The 19,824-nt window shown below is 36.7% G+C and overlaps 2 protein-coding genes and 2 long non-coding RNA genes across 6 annotated transcripts; 3 read left to right on the forward strand and 1 right to left on the reverse strand.

Annotated features, from left to right (window-relative positions):
• The first annotated feature begins 251 nt into the window (after positions 1-251).
• LOC108173617 (uncharacterized) lies at positions 252-2,025 on the forward strand. Of its 3 annotated transcripts, none has more exons than XR_003772650.2 (3): positions 252-388; positions 488-1,736; positions 1,812-2,025. It is a non-coding gene; the product is annotated as an uncharacterized lncRNA (long non-coding RNA). The 3 variants fall into 3 exon arrangements; XR_011579149.1 differs by having other exon boundaries at positions 488-1,366; positions 1,623-2,025; XR_003772648.2 differs by having other exon boundaries at positions 488-2,025.
• Positions 2,026-5,216: 3,191 nt separating this feature from the next.
• Positions 5,217-5,933, forward strand: LOC103434212 (uncharacterized). The gene is made up of 3 exons (XR_011581101.1): positions 5,217-5,358; positions 5,459-5,526; positions 5,638-5,933. It is a non-coding gene; the product is annotated as an uncharacterized lncRNA (long non-coding RNA).
• A 964-nt stretch (positions 5,934-6,897) lies between these two features.
• LOC103434203 (uncharacterized) lies at positions 6,898-9,526 on the reverse strand. Its single transcript, XM_008372520.4, has 2 exons — positions 9,404-9,526; positions 6,898-8,917 (listed from the first exon to the last, which is right to left on the reverse strand). Exon 2 carries the CDS (start codon positions 8,661-8,663, stop codon positions 7,167-7,169), a length of 1,497 nt encoding a protein of 498 aa, XP_008370742.1. The 5' UTR covers positions 8,664-8,917; positions 9,404-9,526; the 3' UTR covers positions 6,898-7,166.
• A 9,084-nt stretch (positions 9,527-18,610) lies between these two features.
• On the forward strand, positions 18,611-19,423 carry LOC103406324 (uncharacterized). Its single transcript, XM_008345321.3, has one exon. The coding sequence runs from the start codon at positions 18,611-18,613 to the stop codon at positions 19,421-19,423; it is 813 nt and encodes a 270-aa protein (XP_008343543.2).
• Positions 19,424-19,824: the final 401 nt, after the last annotated feature.

Genomic DNA, 19,824 nt, shown 5'->3' on the forward strand with positions numbered 1-19,824 from the left:
GTTTTGTGTCATATATAGAGATTAAGAGTTTGTACTCAACTTGTTTTTCGAATCAAACCGAACGATAAATTCAACCTATCAATAAATTATAACTTAACACTTATGCCGATGCCATTCCCGCCACCCCAACTGGTAACAGTGATTTGACGGACTTTTCCTTACGTTGTACAGTACATTTACTAATTTGGCCCTCAGGTTGTTGGTCATCGTGGGAATGTAAAAGCTCGGCTTTTCCATTTGTTTCCACAACGAAGCTTTTCCATTTGTTTCCAGATGAACCTCTCCGGTTCACTCTCTCTGAACTGCGAACCACAACATCCTCCTCCGTTCGACGGCATCTCCTCCCTTCTCCTCCGTTGGGCAACATCTCCTCCGCTCCTTCTCCTGGGTATTTTTTTATGTCTATATTTCCTCAGATCCCTCTTGCCTTTACCAATTATTGACTAACGAGTTGACCATGTGTTTTCAATTTTGCAACCAAACCCAGGTCTAAAAAGAAAAGAGCTGCAAATTACGGTGGCTCAGTTATCTCCTCCCCAATGTCCGTCGTGTCAACATCACCCTTGAAGAACAGGTACATGTGGAGCCAAAAAATAATCAAGAGGCGACTTATCAATTTTTAGGTGCATATAGCAAAATTACTCTTGATATACATTGAGTTTTTCACACGCGAGCAGTGAAAAATCATCCATCAATTGAGTCAAGAGTATCCAAAACAGGTAACAAGTTCAAATTTATCTTATCCATCTTTACTTCATTTCCTCTACAAAAAAAATCATTCTATAACCTTCAAAATCTTCTATATAAATTAAATTAATTAGATTAATTAATAAATTAATTCCTAATTAATCCATTAATCACCAAAAAAATTATCATTACAGCTCAAAAAACATCCAAGGGCCGGCCACTCTCTCTTCCAAAGAGGGCCGGCCATGCTATATAACTAAGACTCCATTTTCTTTTAAAAACTAAGTCCACACTATTGCAAAATTCTAAAAACTCTTTAAATATTTTTCTCTTTCTAACTTTGGTATCAGAGGTTCTTTAGCCAAAACACCCCCCATTCATCGTGGGCGCGTGAGGTTTTTGGCCTTAACCAAATGTGTTAATTGTTTTGTATGTGCAATTTTATTCAAGAAAATTGCATCCACAGTTCTGGTTCTTGAGCTTCACCCTCGCTGGGGTAACAGGTAATTATACATAATCATCATCAAAACATATGATAAATAATTATTCTAATTGCATGCATGAACATTCGAACTTTGCAAGTACCACCCTGCTCTTCCCCTTACTCAATCTACTGTTCCTCTGCCTAGAGAGATTGGAAATTGGAAACCCCAAAGTTGAAATTTCTCGCTTCAAATTGGTATGTTCTATATTCGAATTCGTATGAAAAAGTAGTGAGTTATTTGTTGGGTTTTGTTGCTCTGAGCTTGCCGATGAGTGGTCATGTAAGCTCATTAAAACTTTTGAGTTTTGGGTTTTGCTATAATTAATTGAAGATTTAATAAGGACAATTTCTTTACAATTCTAGAGTTGCCCATTTGGGGAATTTGTGGAATTCCATTTAAACCTTAGAATATGTTTTTTTTCTCACATTTGATGATTTGGGTGTTGAGCAGCAATGCATTGATGGATACTCTATAAAAAAGGAGCGATTTTGGATGATAACAGAGGAGTTGCCACAATGCTTGAGGTCGCCAACCCCAAGATTGGAGCTGCTTCAACCTGAAAAGGTTAATTATTTTACAAAATAAGTTCCAATTTCTTGGTAGTTTGGCTTAACAGTAAATTCCAAGTGAATTTTTCAGGTGGCAAAGTAGGATCAAAATCGAGTTTCAGGAAGTAAAGTGACGGCTTTTGAGTTTTAGGAGACAAAATTGAATCCAAAGCAAATTCCAAATAACGTAGCTAAATAAGCCTTATTGAAAACTTTCACGTGTTCGCTAACATTGTATACCATATTATAACACTCATTTGGATGTGCAAATTCAAAACAATGGAGATTGGATTAATTTCTTCTCATTTAGTCATCTCAAATGAGGTGGAGGATCTTCTTTTTTTACGCGGAAATTATATTATGCTGTATCAGTTAATGGTTCAAGGAGACCTAAAATTCTTAGCACATGGAGCTCATCATAGTCCATACTAGTCCACTATGCATGTGTGACTAGTGTCCTAGGGACCTAGTCTCCTCACAGGAATAAAATGGGGAGCAGATTGTCTGCCCTCCAAAGTCTGCCCTCATGTTTGGGTGCCCTTTCCATCTCCTTCTATTTATGCGGTCACGGTTAAGTCACGTCAACATTTTATAATTTTATTACTTTTTGTCTTATTATCTCTATAAAAAAATTAATATAAAATGTTGACGTGACTTAATTGTGATCGCACAAAATAGGAGGGGATGAAAAGGACAACCAAATAGGAGGGCATACAATCTGCCTCCATAAAATGGACGGTGGTGTTTCAAAAGAGGTAATTTCTCACGCGGATCTTATACGAGTGCAATGTACAGGGTCAACAGATAATAGTCTCGTACATGATCAGTGATTTAGTTGGTCTAGTAACACTTTATTTTAAGGGTGAGTTTGGTACGATTACCGTATTATTTATCATATCAAATTGTTGGTATGGCAAATTTAGTACCATTATCATGCCAAGTTTTCTATATCGTCGATATTGATTTTGGATACCAATACCATATCAAATATCTTCGGTTTAGGACAATTACCGTACCATTACTATATATCGTTGGTTTTTCAATCGTTATACATATTCACAACACTTTTATATAAAAGATTAGGGTAAGTTACACAAAACTACTTCAACTATGGGTCGTACCATAATCTCATACCTTGTGTTTTAAACATTACAACGTCATACATCAACTTATGAATTCATTGCAATGTTAGACATCAGTTAATGATTATGTTAGATTAGCTGTTAAATGATGATTTGGCAAATGGAGGGTCCATATATTTGTTGACGTGGCAGTCAACTTGTGGTATTAAAAAATAAATCAATAGATAAATCATTTTAAAAATTAAATAAAAAGGAGTGGGCCCCACCCCTTTCAAATCACAAATCCATCGTCTTCTCTGACGCTCTCCGCCCTCACCGACTTCCCTTCTCAGTCTCCGACCCCCCCAATGTGAGGTGCAAAAGCCGCCTTGTGCTTCTTCGTTTGCTTAACCTGCTGCTACCTCGCAATCGCCTCCCTCAGCGACTTAAACAACCCCCCCCCCAAAAAGGGTGTTCACGTACGTGAATCCGCAAACCCCCAAACCTGAATCCCCAAAACCCATCTCATCCTCCAATTCCTTGAAGTGGGTATGTTTTCTGCGTATTCAAGGATCAACTGTCGCGGCATGAGGTGGGAGTTGAATGTCTCATGAGAAAACCCAACAGAAAGCAGGAAAAAAGAAGGAACATTTTCAAAGATTTCATGTGGTCGATGAAGAAAGATTGCAAATTTGGGTGAATTAAAATTAAACTCTACAATGGGCTTTTGATGGTTAAGGTTTTGCTTCCACTCCCTTTCAAATGTCAGATTTTGTGCAAGGCAGATTGGTATCTGCAGTGGAGTTTTGGGGAGGTCGGCAAGTGCGAAGGGCATTGGAGAAGACGATGGATTTTTGTGATTTGAAGGGGGCCCACTCTTATTTTTTTAAATGTTTTTATCTATTTATTTATTTGTTAATGGCACAAGTTGACTGTCATGTCAACAAATATATGGGCTCTTTATTTGTCAAATCATCACTTAACGGCTAATTTAACAGAATCACTAACGGATGTTTGACATTACAACGAATTCATAAGTTGAGGTATGACATTGCAATGTTTAAAACACGAGGTACGAGATTGTGGTACGACCCATAATTGAGGTAGTTTTGCGTAATTTATCCAAAAGTTTACGAAACACTTTGATACTGCTTTTTGGACACAAAGCACTTTTGCAAATCCAATTTATCAAACACCTAACTGTTTTATTTCACAATTAATTATTCCACAGCACAACATAAGTAAATTTTTTTTTTAAGAAAAACTAATGAAAATGGCTTAAAAACTTTGAGTTTTAACAATAAGGACAAAATAAATAGTAAAGTGAATAGTATCAGGTTTAACTTTTTAGTGTAAAAATATGATTTTTCATTAAAGTAAACAGTATCGCGGGTTTTTTTGTTAAAACTTCCTTCTTCTTTTTTATGTACAACAATACCATCCTAGTCCACTAAGCCAATTGCCAAAGGATGTGTGGCAGAGTAGCAACGTGGATGATTGAGTGCGTCAAAAGAGAAACTTACACATTACTTTGTAACATAAAAACATAATGTCATGATTACAGTACACGTTATCTAAGTCAGTTACATGTAATCATGTAAATAATTAGTCGGCACTCGTTAGGGTCCACATAAAAGACCGAAGTGTGGAGCACCCGAATTGTGCTCAACCTTGTTCTTTTAGGAAGAGGATCCTCTCCTGAGCTCAGGATAGGGATTCTCCTGACTAGTATATCTTAACCGTTCAAATTTAATCAAACGACTCTAAACAGAAGGATCATTTAAAAGTTATAATAATTATAATCGTTGGATTAAATTTGAACGGTCAAAATAAGCTGTTTAAGAGAATTCCCATCCTAAGCTCAGGAGAGGATCCTCTTCCGTTCCTTTCTGGTTTAATAATCACAAGCATAACAGGAATAGCCTATGAAATAAAGCTACATCGGAATCTAATCATGAAGTCAACGAAGGCATGAAACATCATTTCTCTTGAGAAAAATCTTGTCCCTTGTGGAAAATTCCCAAATTAATTCTCTTGCAAATACTATTCTACTTCATGTAACAACTGTCTCTGATTTGGAATATAAATCGAGCAGCGTTTTCTTGTCGGACTTATGTTTTTAGAGACTTGATGGTATTGCCATGTTTCCTAATCGTAAATCTGAACCTCAAAATCAGAAGATTTCTACCTAATCAATGATTCAAATTCACAGTCTAACAAAAGAACGTTTTTCGGAAAATCAATAATTATTAGTGTCAATGTTGCACAGTGGATGAGAAGTCAACATACAATGACAAGCTGCTCATTAACTCTAAAGATGTGGCATTGGATTCCCAGACATGTTTTGGAGGGCATTCCATAATTTTCAAACCAAGTTATGATTAACGAACAAGTAAACCCAATTATAAATCTAATCATGCATGCTTACGAGACCCCCACACACTCCAAATCCTCCCATGCAAAAAACCAGTCGCCTTCCAAAGATGAAGAGAGAACAAGCTGCTGTGTACCTTGTTTTTGCCCTACTCATGCTTAGAGCTCAAGATGCAGATGCAGAGCTAGGCAAGTCCTCAACTGGTAACTAAAACATTGTTTTGTAATCCGATACGCTGATTCTGAATCGAAAAACCGGATTAATGCATGCTCATGGTCTGTTTCCTTTCAATGCTTTCTGCAGGGCTTGATCTCGAAACTTCTCCGGCAAGGCAGAGTTTGGTGGCCACAAGATTCATGTTAGCAACTTGGGTAAGCCCTGGTACTGCTGCTTCTCTTTTCTTGTCGTTTAAATTTTGTTCTGCCAAATGTGATCGTTGTTCGTTTAGTGATGAAAGAACTTTCTTGTTTCTGTGATAACAGCTCAAATCCAGAAAGCTGGTCAAACCTCAAGTTGTTCACAAACATCCGTCAGGGCCAAACCCTATCGGAAATCAGAAACCGCCACCCAGACACGGTTGAGATGTTGGCGGAGCACGCAGGCGAGCTCTAATTAGCAAGCTGCAGAAGATGCAGTTTTGAGATTAGATCAGTTATCAGTTTGATGAATTTTCCGGATCCGAGTTTAATGTTCATGTTTCCTAATTTGCTGCTGAATCTGGTTTCAGAGCAGCCATAAAGAAGCAACAATGACAGAATTCCGGTGTTTTATCTTTAAATCGAATCCAACCTGCTCGTAAAATCTGATCGAAAAACCGAACGAGTATTTATCAAATATAGCAAAAAATTAATTCTTAATTTCAAAAATGTCACTTTATATAAAATCTTTCAACTATATCAAAAATTTCATTTAAATGGACACAAATATTCTCAAATTTAACAATTAAATAAATTAAATTCTTTTTAGCTACTATCATCTCAAGCTCCGGTCCGATTTCACCTTCGCTTCTGCACTCCACCACCACAACCATATTCCCTTCGACCCCCTCATCACCAACATTGAGGGCCGCCGCAGTTACTGCAAGTGGGAGAAGCAAAATTTCAATCATGCTTTCAACACCTTTTTTCTTACTAATATCATTTTTAGTTTTAAATATAATAATAGTTTTTAAAGTTAATCCACATGTTGATATATTATTGTATTTGTGAGATCCACGTGGTGCCACATCATCACACTAACAAGGCAATTGACAGATTTTTCACAAAAAACCTAAAATGATCACAATGGGCAAATTCAAAGAAAGACAAATGATTAACGATAAACAAATTCAAGAACACTACTATTGATTATCATTAATTGTTAAGGACCAGATTAAGAAGTTACGTCAATATCACCAATCATTTTGGTTAAAAAGCCTTTAATTTATTTGATTGTTAAATTTGAGAGTATTTGTGTCTATTTAGATGAAATTTTGGATATTTTTGAAATATTTTATAAAAAAGTAACATTTTTAAAATTCAGGATTAATTTTTTACTATATTTGATAAATACTCAAACCAAACTCGGAGCGAAAACAATAAAATTTCATGCAGAAGAAAATAGGTTACGTAAGTTATTTCCTTTATACAAAGAACCTTCAATCCGAAACGTAACATGGGAATGCAAACTTTATAATAACGTCGAACTCCCGAAACCGCAATGCACGGCGATTTTTAGTGCAGAGCCAGAACGAGCAAAAGGCATACGGCCAAATAAAGCATAAGATACACAGCAGTCTTGACATACATCTATAAATCAACATATCAATCTGATAAATTGTATGAAAAGAAAAGAAGAAGGAAGGCAGCTATCTTTTTTTCTTAGGGTGGGGGTTTAAATACCTAAAGGGGGAGGGAGAGGAAGAAAAAAAAAATCAGATTTAATTCAATAGATTTCCTCGGCGGAATCAAGTTAAAGAAAAACAATGAAACAGTAAAAAATGTTTCTTGCATCTGTCATCTGAATGCCTGCTTCAGGTCAACAGATGCTCCCTTTCGTTCCAGGGAGAGGGGCGAAGGCACACACGGACCTCGTGTTCTTCTGGTCCCACTCGACGTTTGGGCACCATAATCTCGAGCATTGTTCCTGTCTCATCGCAGTACGCTTCCAGTTTAGCATCTTCTGGAATGTGGGTGGGAAGCTCAATTTCCCTCACGAATTCCCCACGAGGGCAGTGCTCCGGCGTTGGATCTGTTAGCTGAAATGTTCTATCACGTCTCTTAATGGATGGCAAACAAGCTGTACTCACACAAGATATCTTTACTATCCCACGTGAGGGAGTATTCCTCCAAGTAACCTTTACCCTCTGAAGATCTACAAACGGCAAGCTGACAATGATCAAAAACCCTTCCTCATCCTCATAAATTGTTTTTGCGGCTGTAACAGGGCCGGATGCTTTCTTCATCACCCCGCTGAACTCATTAAACCAATGTGACTCAACTGGGTGGTCTTTGCCGGATCTGTCGAAATGTGGGTTATTAGGCAAACAGTCATTGTCATTCCCATGGGGGAAAAGGTCCTTCTTCCGCTTATTGGAGACCGGTGACAGGTCCATCCCCTCGTTGTTGACATGCTCTGATGGCTGAGTTGACAAATTCAAACCCGTGCCATCAAGCAATTTTCTTGGTTGTGAATTTATGTTGTTCTTTGGAGGGGCAGGCCGTTCAAGCTCCAAATCTGTGTTCTGAAGGTTCCTCCAGGTACCAAAGTCACTTGCTTCAGGTGGGATTGAGAAATTTATATCTCGGCCTGTAAGCTCTGCCCACCTCTTCCTCTCTTCGTCATCAAGACACATGAGGTTGGGTGACCGAACAACTTCTATCCCGTGAACACACTGCGGGTTAGAAAGACCCCTGTAATGCTTCCTCTGCATACGATGAGACCGAACAAAGCCCCTGTCCGCACTAAATGGGAATGGGCGTTCTCCTTGGCGAGAATGCCCATTCATGTAGCTCCTCAGCTGCATCTTCCCCAGTGCATTTTCAGGCCTATCCTTGAAAACCCACATATACATGTTCTCCATATCATGCTGAACCAAGAAAGCATCTAACTGTAAGTCTGCCTTGTTGTACCCAGACACCCCATTACTGTCCCGAATGATCTTACACTTGGACTTCTCATTCAAAACAGGCTTGAAGTAGAAGCTGAAGAAGAACCATGCACCCCAAATGCTATCAAGCCTCTTGTTGCATTTCCTTGCAACTTTGGGGAGAGTGATTGTCGCCTCGGCCTCATAAACTTGAGACCCAAGGCCTACATCTAAGATGTCACATGAATCATTCCAAGTTTGAGGAGGTGGGCTAGGCTCAGACAGTAGCGGAAGATTGATATCAGGAGGACGAGAAAGTATGAAAGTCCTATTCATCTCTCTTTCCAATTCATCATGTGAAACAGAACCCGAATCCATAGACAATAATGTAGACAAATGAGAATTCTCTATGGACAGGGTAGTCAGAAGAGCTTCCCCCATGATTTCCCACAACGTTTCCCTTCTCTCCTGCTTCCGGGTTTCAATCTCTAAACCCGCTTTCCAATAGAATCACCTCACAAACATCTCAGCATATCGAAATGAGCCAATAAAGATCGCAGATCCATCACAAATTCCACAAATTAAACTAATCCTTAAGATTCACACCCACAAATAGATCTTCCAAATTTTTGCAGGCCCATCAATCAATCCATGTCACATTGAACTACAATTATTGTTCTCAAAACAAGAACAACCTGAAAGCCATATCATAACAGTTCAAATCAATCAGGACTATTACTCACAAAACTAATACCATTATACGCAAGAAATTAACTTCAGAACAGCTTATCCCTTGTTTGGTTTCTGAGAAAATTGAGAGGAAAATAAAATTAAACATGATTTAAGCTTAAAAAATTCCTCTAATCCCTGCTCAATAAATTCCATTACTTTCACAAAACCACACATCTCAGCTGCATCAGAGCTCAAATTTATTCAGAATCCCCACTACCCGAATCAATATTTTCCCAAGATCCAATTTTTAGCATATTTTATTTTCCTACACTTTCTCAGCCACCAAACAAGACAACCCAGAATCAGAAAAAAAACCCTAGAATCTCATAAAATGTACCAAAAATTTCAATCGGTATAAAATATCCCAACGGATAAAATCAGGCACAAAAAAAAAACCCTAGCACAGTGAAAAAAAATTCCCAAATTAAATAGAGGATTCGTTAGTTTACCTATAAAGGAAGGCCTCAAAACAACAGCTACAGAGAGAACTGCAATCAGAGCCCCAATTTTGAGAAAGGAGAGAAATAGAGAAGGAAAGGGGGGGGGAGAGAAAGAGAAGGGGGAGATAACGGAGTCTGTTTAAAGAGACGGCGTTAATGAGAAAAGACCTCCACCAGTTAACATCACACAGTGTTAACCAAACGGCGTTTGTTAACGGTAGCTGTGAATTATGTTTCCGAGGACCGAGTTGGGTCAAAACAGGCGTCTATGGGAGTTGGACCCTTTGTGATTTGTGATGGACGATTGTGCATTTGACCCGGACCCGGATAATCTTGAACCGGGTAAAGCCCTACTTTGTTTCAGCCGATCTTGACCGTTGAATCATGGTTCAACGGCTCTGATGATGCCACATCAGATATTACACATTGATTGTATGCTTTTTATCTTTTTGAGTAGAATTGTTTGCTTCTTCTTTACCTTAAAATTATTAAACCTGAACTTTTAGTCCGTGGAGTCTCGACTAAGTTCTACTGTGGTAATTGTAGTTTTAATAAATGCGATTTAGCATTTACAATTACTTCATTGCGGTGTTTTTACTCTTTTAACGGTCCAATTTACCGATACGTAATCTTTGAAAAATAGCAATTATGAGAATTAAATTACGATAATTGAAGTTACGGAGACTAAAATCATAATTTGACCATACTTATTTAATAAATTGTGTTGGACTGATTGAAAAAATTAACAAGGGTATTGATTCTCACAATCACGACCAAATTAGAACTTTGATATTCTTAAACTTAATCATTTGTTGGTCTAGCTTTTTCTTCTTTTTTTTTTCTTCCATTTAACGAGTTCAAGTGTATTCATATCACGTTCTTGAGAAGTTTTTTGTTGATGATGTGTGAACTAATATATGTCACTTTCAATAACGCGTGAAAATTTAAATTCGTTAGCATCTCTAATGCAGATGTCAAAAAATAAATGTTAATCGTTAATTTGATGGCTGACATGACAATGTCATATTTTCTTTTTTTCCCACTGATATGTTTTTTGTTATAAATGATATTTGTTGGACCCATTTTAAAAAGAAATCAATTAAAATAAAATTTTCAAGATCTATAATTGGTGCATTAATGAGACGCACACAATAAAATAATTAAAAATTATTTGACATATGAAAACTCATATGTCAATTCATATATAATTGACATATCGGTTTGAGCTTGGTTATACCTTCAAATTTGATTACATGACTTTCTACTTAGGATTTGACATCTCTTTTAGGATGGTCTTATAGGCTTAGTAGTTTTATACCAACTTTTGTCTTACCTATTAAAATTTAGTTGTTTTCATGATTTTTTTTTTTTAATTTACCCTAAAGAATGTTAGGAGGAGGCTAAAAATTCAAACCCCTTCTCTATTAGTTAAGAGAGAAATTCTGACTTGATGAAGAAAAAATAGAAAAACTATGTTTTCTTTTAGTACAACGATATATTTTATGCTAAAGAAAGGGAGTGGGAGTTAGTTAGCTAAAGGGAGGGGAAATTCGGCAAAACCACATAAGGGACAATCTAATTTGATGTTGAATTCGTTATTCAAAAGATTTAAACCTTAAACATCTCATTTACAAGTGAAAATAAATCATACCAGACTGATGTACTGAGTGACGAAAAACTATGTTATAGCTTTAGAGGTATTGTTAAGAAATGATAAGGTTAGGTGGGAAATGGAATTTGGCATCCAAAAAAGAGGTGGGAGTTTCATGTTTGACCTATTTATACTTACGACTACCAGTCAACAACATTGCCGTTTCGGAAATAGACGGTGTGTGAGTCAGTGTGGCTGTGAACCCCCAATGTCCTTATCTAGCACATGAAAATTGGGAAATTTATAAACTTATCAAATTATCACCATTCACACGTTACGCTTATTGGCTTTCCATTTCACACGTATCATATATAATTGTCAAGGATGCCTAGGTGCTTCTTCTTGGAGCCAACGCCGAAGCAATTATAGAAAAAGCAGATACATTGATAAGCCATTTCATGTATTTTTTTAAATAGTATAATATTAATAAGAGTAGACGTCTGAATTGATATGTTTAACATTTAGAGCACATAAATCAAAATAAAATTACATTTATCTATTTAAATGAAAAATAATATCACGCATTTAGAGCACATAAATCAAAATAAAATTACATTTATCTATTTAAATGAAAAATAATATCACGCGATTATGTTTTTTTTATTTAAAAAAAAATCAATTGATGGTTTTGTTAGGACAGTTCATCTTTCCAGGGTTGAAAAAACTCATTGAGGTATTTCAACCTCTTTTTTTCACCATCATGCTATTTACCAGCATCATAAATTGAATCCAGAATGTACCGTATAAAATAAAGGCCTGAAATTCGTCTATGATGCTTTGAATACACCGAAAGATTGCAACAAAAAGAGAGTTTCATGCACGTGTGTGCACAAGACGATGTTTCTCTCACCTTTTTTTTTTTTTTTTTTTTTTTGGGAAGGCAACGATGCTTCTCTCGCTTGGGCTCAATGAGCAATGAGTCTCAAGTTTACTTAGTTGAATATCAGAGTGCACATACCACAATGAACAAACAAACGGATTACAAAACTAAAAATATTATTGATATCAAACAGAGAATGCTGAGACGGCTACAAAAACCCTAGAGACTACATTGTGACTAACTTGTTAATTATACAAGCTACAAAACACCATATATATAGAGAACTAACATAACCCTAATAAGCAAGAAAACGAAACCCTAATACTAACGGGCTAAGCCTAGAAAACCAAACATTAAAGTAAACCTAATATTTTCCAACATACTTACCATCAAACCCAACCTCTTATTTGATAGCACCTGTTGGCTCTCATCACCACCTGAACTGGTGCCTTTAAAACCGTTCATCTTGGAGCTTGCACATTGAACCAATCTTTGATCGAAATAAGTTGTGGTTGTCAAATTTTCAAAGGGACATCCACTCGTCTGCTCTCAATTATACTCTTGCTTGATTATTTTAGTGAGTTTAAAAATCGCTCATATTCATAGGAAACAAATAGTTTGCACTTTGAACCAACCTTCGATCAAAATAAGTTGTAGCTGTCAGATATTCAGCATCTTGCCACCTACAATCCTGCATAAGATGGTATGTGCAGGGGTTTTACACCAAAGGCTTTAGCTGCAGTAAGAGTGAAACTATACACTTATACATTGTATTTTATTTTTTTAATGTTTCGACGTGTGATATATTCGACACACTCCCACGTGGGAACACTATATAATGGGCTACACATGAAATCAATCCCTCCTTGATCATTAAGCGTAGAAGCATGGTCTTACATTAAACGAGGTAAATCGGTCACGACACAACAAAGACCCACAGTCAAACTTGCTATAATAACATGTCAAATATTGAGAGAGATGGGTACTAACCACACCGATATTGTTTCCCAACTTTCAATGTAAGAGATACATTCAACGGTAGCAACTCAATATGTTTGTTGTGCGAGTTTTTAATCTCTCTTGTTGTGAGAATATGTAGTTTAAACTGTGTTTGATGATGTTGATAGTGTTTGGTTTAGCCAAGTCTTTTCACTTGATGCGGCATATCTAAATTCATTGTGATTGTAGCTCTAGATGTAGTCGACACATTTGTTGTTGTATTAATCTAATCTCTAGAAGTTCACTCAGTAAAAGATTAAACAACATTGAACAAATTAGAATATCATTAATCAATTGTTTAATATTATATTATATTCGAACTGGGGTTGTAAGGTTCATTAACCCTCCACTAAACAGCCTAATTACAAGCACTCAAACATCTGGCCAAGAAGAAATATGATTGTTTATGCTCTATGTTACCAAACGAAAAGAAAGAAAGAAGCTGTCATTTTTGTCATGGATAACACCTTCCCATCAGTCGAGACGTTTTTTTCTGTGGAGGCTGTATCTCGGCCCTTGTTTAGTCCATTGGTGTTTAATTATTGAATTGACACCATTGGATGTTATTTAATTGAGAATCTTATCATTAATCATTGACTAAAAGGAGATAAGAGTGGCTGATACAGGGAGAATTTGGAGTTCCATATTAGGATAAATCCTAACAAATTTGGTGAGTTAATACAACATTAACTAGTTAATTGAGCTCACTTCACAGTTTGATTTCGTTTGAGTCGTTAATAGACTCGTTCAAATATTATACTTACAAAAATCCACATAAATCAGAAATTATTAAGCCACTTAATTATTGTTGTAAACTTTTACTGTTCATCAACAATATTATGTTTAGTAAAATGTTCGTCTGTTTAGTTGTCACAAGAGATGACTAAAATTATGGTTTGACTGAAATATTACAGGAATCAGGTTTCAATGATGACTAAAAAAATAATCAATTCAGATTATGAGAAACTATTGAGATGAATCCCGCATTGGTGAGAGGAGAGACATTTCATGGGCTTATGAGAAATTTAGCTACTCTTCATATTGTCAATTGGTTTTATGGTGAAACTTCAACTTCTTCATGGTATTAGAGCACTTCTAGCGTTGAGCAATCTCCTTGGTGATAAGTTGTCTAACGCCCTAATCCCCCGACAATTGGTTCTATCCTAGTCCAATCGGTTGGGCTCTAGGCGAGCTCGGGCTCTTCACTAGGCGGAAATCCACAAGCCCACAAACTGTGACGCAAGGCTGACGTCAGTCACTAATAAAAAAAATATAAAATATTAATACAAAATACAAAAAAGAATAATTAAAAATACAAAAAAGTTCGTCCCACGTGACATGGCATGCTGAAAATGAATCTCACGTTGATAGGAGAATGCCCCTTGAATTGACTTATAAGAAATTAAACTACTTGTTGTTAACTAATTTCATAGTAGAACCTCAACTTCCCTCAGAAACATTGTGAGGTAAGTCCAAACAAGTATATAATGTCTTATTAACTGATTAATACTTAATTGTGTGAAAATTCCAGTCGTAATATTTTTATTTTTTATTTTTACTTTTAAGTAGAAGACCTTATGTTTGATTCTCGACAATAAAATTTCAAATCAAATGATTATGGTTGCTCATTATGTGACGTAACTCAAATCTTACACATCTCGATGTAAATATATAATTATATTCATTAAGTATAAAAATTAAAAGGGAATTTTAACGAAAAGTTCTCGGTACTGTTCACTTTTTACACTAAAAATTCAATCCTAGTACTATTCACTTTACCATTTATTTTGTCCTTATCGTTAAAACTCAAAGTTTTCAAGCCATTTTCTTTAATTTTTCTAAATTAAGAAGCAAATAACCCAAGAAGTGGAAACAGCTAGTGTTAGATGCATAGGAGTCGACGTTCATTTTTTGTGCTTAGCGACCGAATTAGGCGCATAATAAGACAATGGTACCCTTGTTATAATCGCCTACTCTATATAGTTCCAATGGCTATTTTAGCCAATTCAGAGCCCTCTCAAAGTTCAAGCTCTAATTTTTACCATGAATTCCTTGTTCACGTCTGACCCCTTGACTTTTCTACTTGCTTTCGGCGGGTGTTTGCTTGCGATGATCCTCATTGGTATATGTTTCAGTGGCCGGAAAATCGCGCAAGAAGAACTGACACGGCGTCGTCTGGGTCCTGTAATGCATGAGGCGCCGGCAGCAAGCAGCTTGGAAGCCCAAGTCAATTTGGCCCAACAGAAGTGTCGAAAGGTTGTGGGCCTAGAGTTGGTCGGAGATGGCACGTGTGCCGTGTGCCTAGGCGAGTACGAAGAAGGCGAAAATTATCGTACCTTGCCGGAGTGCAACCACTCGTTTCACGTTCCATGCATTGAAATGTGGCTCTATTACCATACGACTTGCCCCGTTTGTCGGGCCAGTGCAACGCCGTTGACGGTAGTCGTTCAACATTTGTAGAGTTTTGGGTTCGGTGAGCCGGAAAGGTCTTATGATGGTCAAGAGTTTTGCAACAAAAAAAAGTGATGTGGTTGTAGATAATATCGTTTGTTAAAAAAAAAGAGGCATGGTTTAGTATGATGTATGGTTAAATAGAAACAACATATAGGATGTTAGGATACCCTAATAGATGACGTAGTTGGACACCATTATTCAAGTTTTTTTGAGCCCTCGAGACCAACTCCAATTGTTGGGCTAAAAGCCAAATATTTTAGCCTGAAAAATTTAGCTTTTAGCCCAGAAACATCTTTTCTGCTCCAACCGTTATAGGCTAAAATTTTAGTCTGGAATTATTAAAAAATGAACTTAGGCTATTTTTTTTCTTAAATTAAATTTAAAAAAAAAATATATATATATATATATATATATATGTAGACTATCGTAAATTAATTTTATGAACATTTTAATCTAAAAATATTTAAATTCCGATAAATATTGAAAAAAATAAATTTGTGTGAATGTTTGAACAAATACATAGGTATTTATAGAGTTTTTGGGTGAATTTTGAGTTAAATAAAAATTTTAATTATTTTAGCCGTTGGATTTAACTTTGGGCCTTTTGGATCTTTTTTTAACCGTTAGATTTGATTATATTCGATCTCAGCCATTGGATTCAATGTATTTTAAAATAACATATTCTAAAAAAATAAATTTGAATTTGGATCGTTGGATCAACCAACGGTCCTTAAACCCCAGCCATTGGATGTCAATTATAACCGTTGGGATGATGATGCTAGCCGACAACCAGCTAACTGCGGGGCCCTCCCCTGTCAGGAAAGCATTGCAGGCCCAGTACGTGGGGCGCGTACGCGTGTGGGTCGGCCGAGAGTGGCCCAAGTTCCAACGAGTCCACTCGCATGGGGGGGGGGGGGGAATTTGGGGGGGTATTTGGCTCAGCTTTGGCATTTGGCTTGGGTTGGAGTAGGTTTTAGGGGGGGGGAATTGGCATTGGCATTTAGCCCATTGTTATAGATGGTCTGAGAGCCAATAGTTTTTTTTTTTTTTTTTTTAAGCATTTCAACCTCTTCAGGGTCACTTTCGCACGATTCACCAGCAACAAGAATCGAACTCAGGACGTGTCGCGTGAAATACGGGTCTAAAATTATTCCCCAACTACTGGGCCACCTCCGTGGTTAGGAGCCAATAGTTTTTAGGAAACTTTAACGAAAAACTCTCGGTATTGTTCATTTTAATGAAAAACCACATTTTTACACAAAAAAGTCAATCATAGTACTATTCACCTTACCCTTTATTTTATCCTTAACATTAAAACTCATAATTGTTAAGTTATTTTCATTAGTTTTTTTTAGTTTTTAAGGACATTGTAGTTTTGCGATCTAGCAGGATGTGATAGTGAAATTTTCTTATTATTGATGTAATGATTGAGCCAGGAAAATTGGTGAATGCTCAATTGAGCTTTATGTTGGGCTGTCTCTATGGGTTTGAATACGATGCCGTAATAAAACGGGCCCTTAATTTGTGGGTCATTAACCCAAAACACAAAAAAATTGTTAAAACAAGAGTCCCCGTAAATCCAGCTTCCAGGGTGCTCTAATTGGTTAAAAGATGTAGTTAGTCCCCAATTCATATAATAAAAATGTTTGAGAGACTAAATTTTTAGACCTTGTTTTGTAATTGTAAACCATATAATGTGCCTGTTAATGGTTTAATTTCTTCTTTAAATCATTTAAAAATAACCTAACTATCAACCATCACATCATGTGACCTCTAAAAAATGTCTTAAAAATTTGATTTTCCTAACATCACTCTTCATATAACTGCTACATCACATGTAAGTATTTTGGAAGGTTACATATATTCATGAGTATTTTACCTCCATTAAATACTGAAAATAATGTGTCTACTTGTGAGAAGACCCAAAAAAAAACTGAAAATAATGGTTGATTTATTAGGTTGGTGAATCACACGAGAGTACCCATGAAGAGGCTAAAATGTCTCTATGAGTCTTTCCCCCCAGAGAGAGTCTGTTGTGGCGAAGCTACCAGCATGACGAATCTCGACAAGCATTAGTCCATGACCATCATTTAAGATACTAGTATTATTAGCACTCTAATAAGATCACATGTAATTCTTTTTCATAACAGATTAGAAGTAGTACGTATGAAAGAGTGCAAAACAACATTTTTTAAGTGACAGTGATAATTGTAGAAGATAAACACAATATAGTCTAATTGAATCAAATCCATATTTTAATGCTCTTTGATATAAAAGCAACTTATATAAAACAAATTCACATGTAACGTACTAATTTAATAATACAATGAAACGTAGAGGCTTCTTTACCTAGGACGCATATGGAGTTGGACTTGAGAATAATTTATGTGCTTCAAAAGAGGAAAGGGAATATGCATTTGTCGGAAGATTAATCTCAGCGAGCTCTGCTAATTATTTAACCGTTAACCGAGCTCTGCTAATTATTTAACCGTTAACCAAGTTCTGATTTAATCACAACCACTTGGCCTTGGAGTCAGAGTCAAAGACAGAATCAATCACACAGCCAGCCTTGCTCTATATAAATAATATGGCAGTGTTTTCCCCCAATTTTGCAAATTGAGATATGAAAAAAGCTGCTTTTCCTGTGAGCAGATTTGGCATCTAACAAAAAACGACACGACACTTTCTTTGTCTTTGTGTTACCATGTGAAATTTCTCTCGAACAACGCCACTCCTCTCCTCTCCTATCAGCCCATATTTGCCTATTTTCCGACTCTCTTCCTCGGCATTTTTACCGCTGTTTTTGCAGAGCTTCCCAGTTATTTTGTTTGTCATTTCTTTGTTTTAATCCTCTGCAATTTGCCAATTTTCTGTGATTATCCAAGTCCGGGTGGGCAAATTGTATTAGTGGGTTTCAAAAGCACTTTTGTCATCATGCTTCATGATTTAAAGGGTGATTTTCTCAGAAAGACAAAGCCTTTGAGAGAATTTTTAGCCATTGGGCATTTGGGCAATTTAATTTTCCCCTGAAATAGCAAGCAAGGTAAGGAGTGTTTAGTTACTGAGTTCCCACTATCTGGGTTTTTGGGTTTCTCCTGTGTTCATGGAAAAGTATGGAACTTTTTCAGAAATTCCCAGAAAATTAACCTTTCCCTTTAGTTTCATGAGTTTATGGTGAATTGGGCAATTCCCAAAATTAACTGTGGTTAATTTAAGCTTGCTTTTTATTTTTATTTTTTTGGGTAGTGTTGATGTGAAATCAGTAGCTTTCTGATGAGATTTGATGACAAAGATGAAATCTTTGAGCAGTGTGGGACTTGGGTTAAGTGTGGTTTTTGGATGCCTTTTCTTAGCTCTGATTGCAGAGCTTTACTATTTACTGTGGTGGAAGAAGAGGTTTACCAACAGAGAGATTGACAATGGCTACAGCAGCAGCCCACAGAAGGAAATCTTCTACATGTTCTGCTGGAGAAGAAGCACTTGCACTTCCTCCCAAAACCCCACAGATATCTGTGCTTCATTGAGAATGTCAGAAACCCTAGTCCATGAGCCATGCAACAGCAACAATCTGGTGCGCAAATCGTATGAGGAGGATGATTTGGATGCTGAGCTCATGAGGCTGCAGAATGCTGGTGGGGGCCCACCAAGGCATCTATTCACAATTGTGGAGGAAACAAGGGAGGATTTGGAGCAACAGTCAGAGGATGGTGGGGGGAGGAGCCAGAAGGGTTCTAGGAGTAAGAGTCTGAGTGATTTGCTTGTGGGATTTGAGACTCCATATCTGACACCTCTTGGCTCTCCAACACTTTTCACACCTCCTCTCACTCCTCAGCAGGGATTCAACCCACACTTTGAGTCAAAAACTGATGCAGAATTCAACAGGCTGAGGTCCTCTCCTCCTCCAAAATTCATGTTCTTGCAGATGGCTGAGGAGAAACTTAGAGCAAAATTGAAGGAAGAAGCTCAGAAAATTGATGGAAATGTTGAGGAAGATGGTTCTCTTATCACAATAATTATTGACAAGAACAAAGAAGAGTGCCATTCATCAAGCACTTCACAGGTTCTTCCCAGATCAACAATTGGGAAGAAACCAAATTTACATTAGAGTTTCCATGAACCATTTTTTTTAATTATGTTTTTGGATAGTTTGTTAAATTTGATTAGTAATAGAGGTTAATGTAGAAAACCCTGGAATGTTATGAGTTTTAGTGGTGAGGGGGACATATTTTCAGGAACAGGATGGTGAGAGATGGGGTTTTCTGTAAGTGGGGTACCTCTGACTGTGAAGTTCTTTTGTTTTATTTAGTCGATTAGGATTCTCTTCCATCCTTTAAATTCTCTATTTTATTTTTATTTTTATATAAAAAATTAATATAAAATGTTGATTTAATTTAATTGTGACCGTTCAAATAAGAAAGGATAAAAAAAAAAAAGGGAAATAATCCTACTCCTTCCCTAAGTTGTCTCGTACTTGTAATCTTCTTGTAAGTGATGATGCTACAGAAC

Source organism: Malus domestica, chromosome 01 (genome assembly GCF_042453785.1).
Source record: "Malus domestica chromosome 01, GDT2T_hap1".
NCBI classification, from domain to species: Eukaryota; Viridiplantae; Streptophyta; class Magnoliopsida; order Rosales; family Rosaceae; genus Malus; species Malus domestica.

Excerpts from the sequence above, each read along its gene's own strand:
- LOC103434203 (XM_008372520.4), bottom strand. The coding sequence starts at position 8,663 with ATGGGGGAAGCTCTTCTGACTACCCTGTCCATAGAGAATTCTCATTTG.
- LOC103406324 (XM_008345321.3), top strand. The coding sequence starts at position 18,611 with ATGAAATCTTTGAGCAGTGTGGGACTTGGGTTAAGTGTGGTTTTTGGA.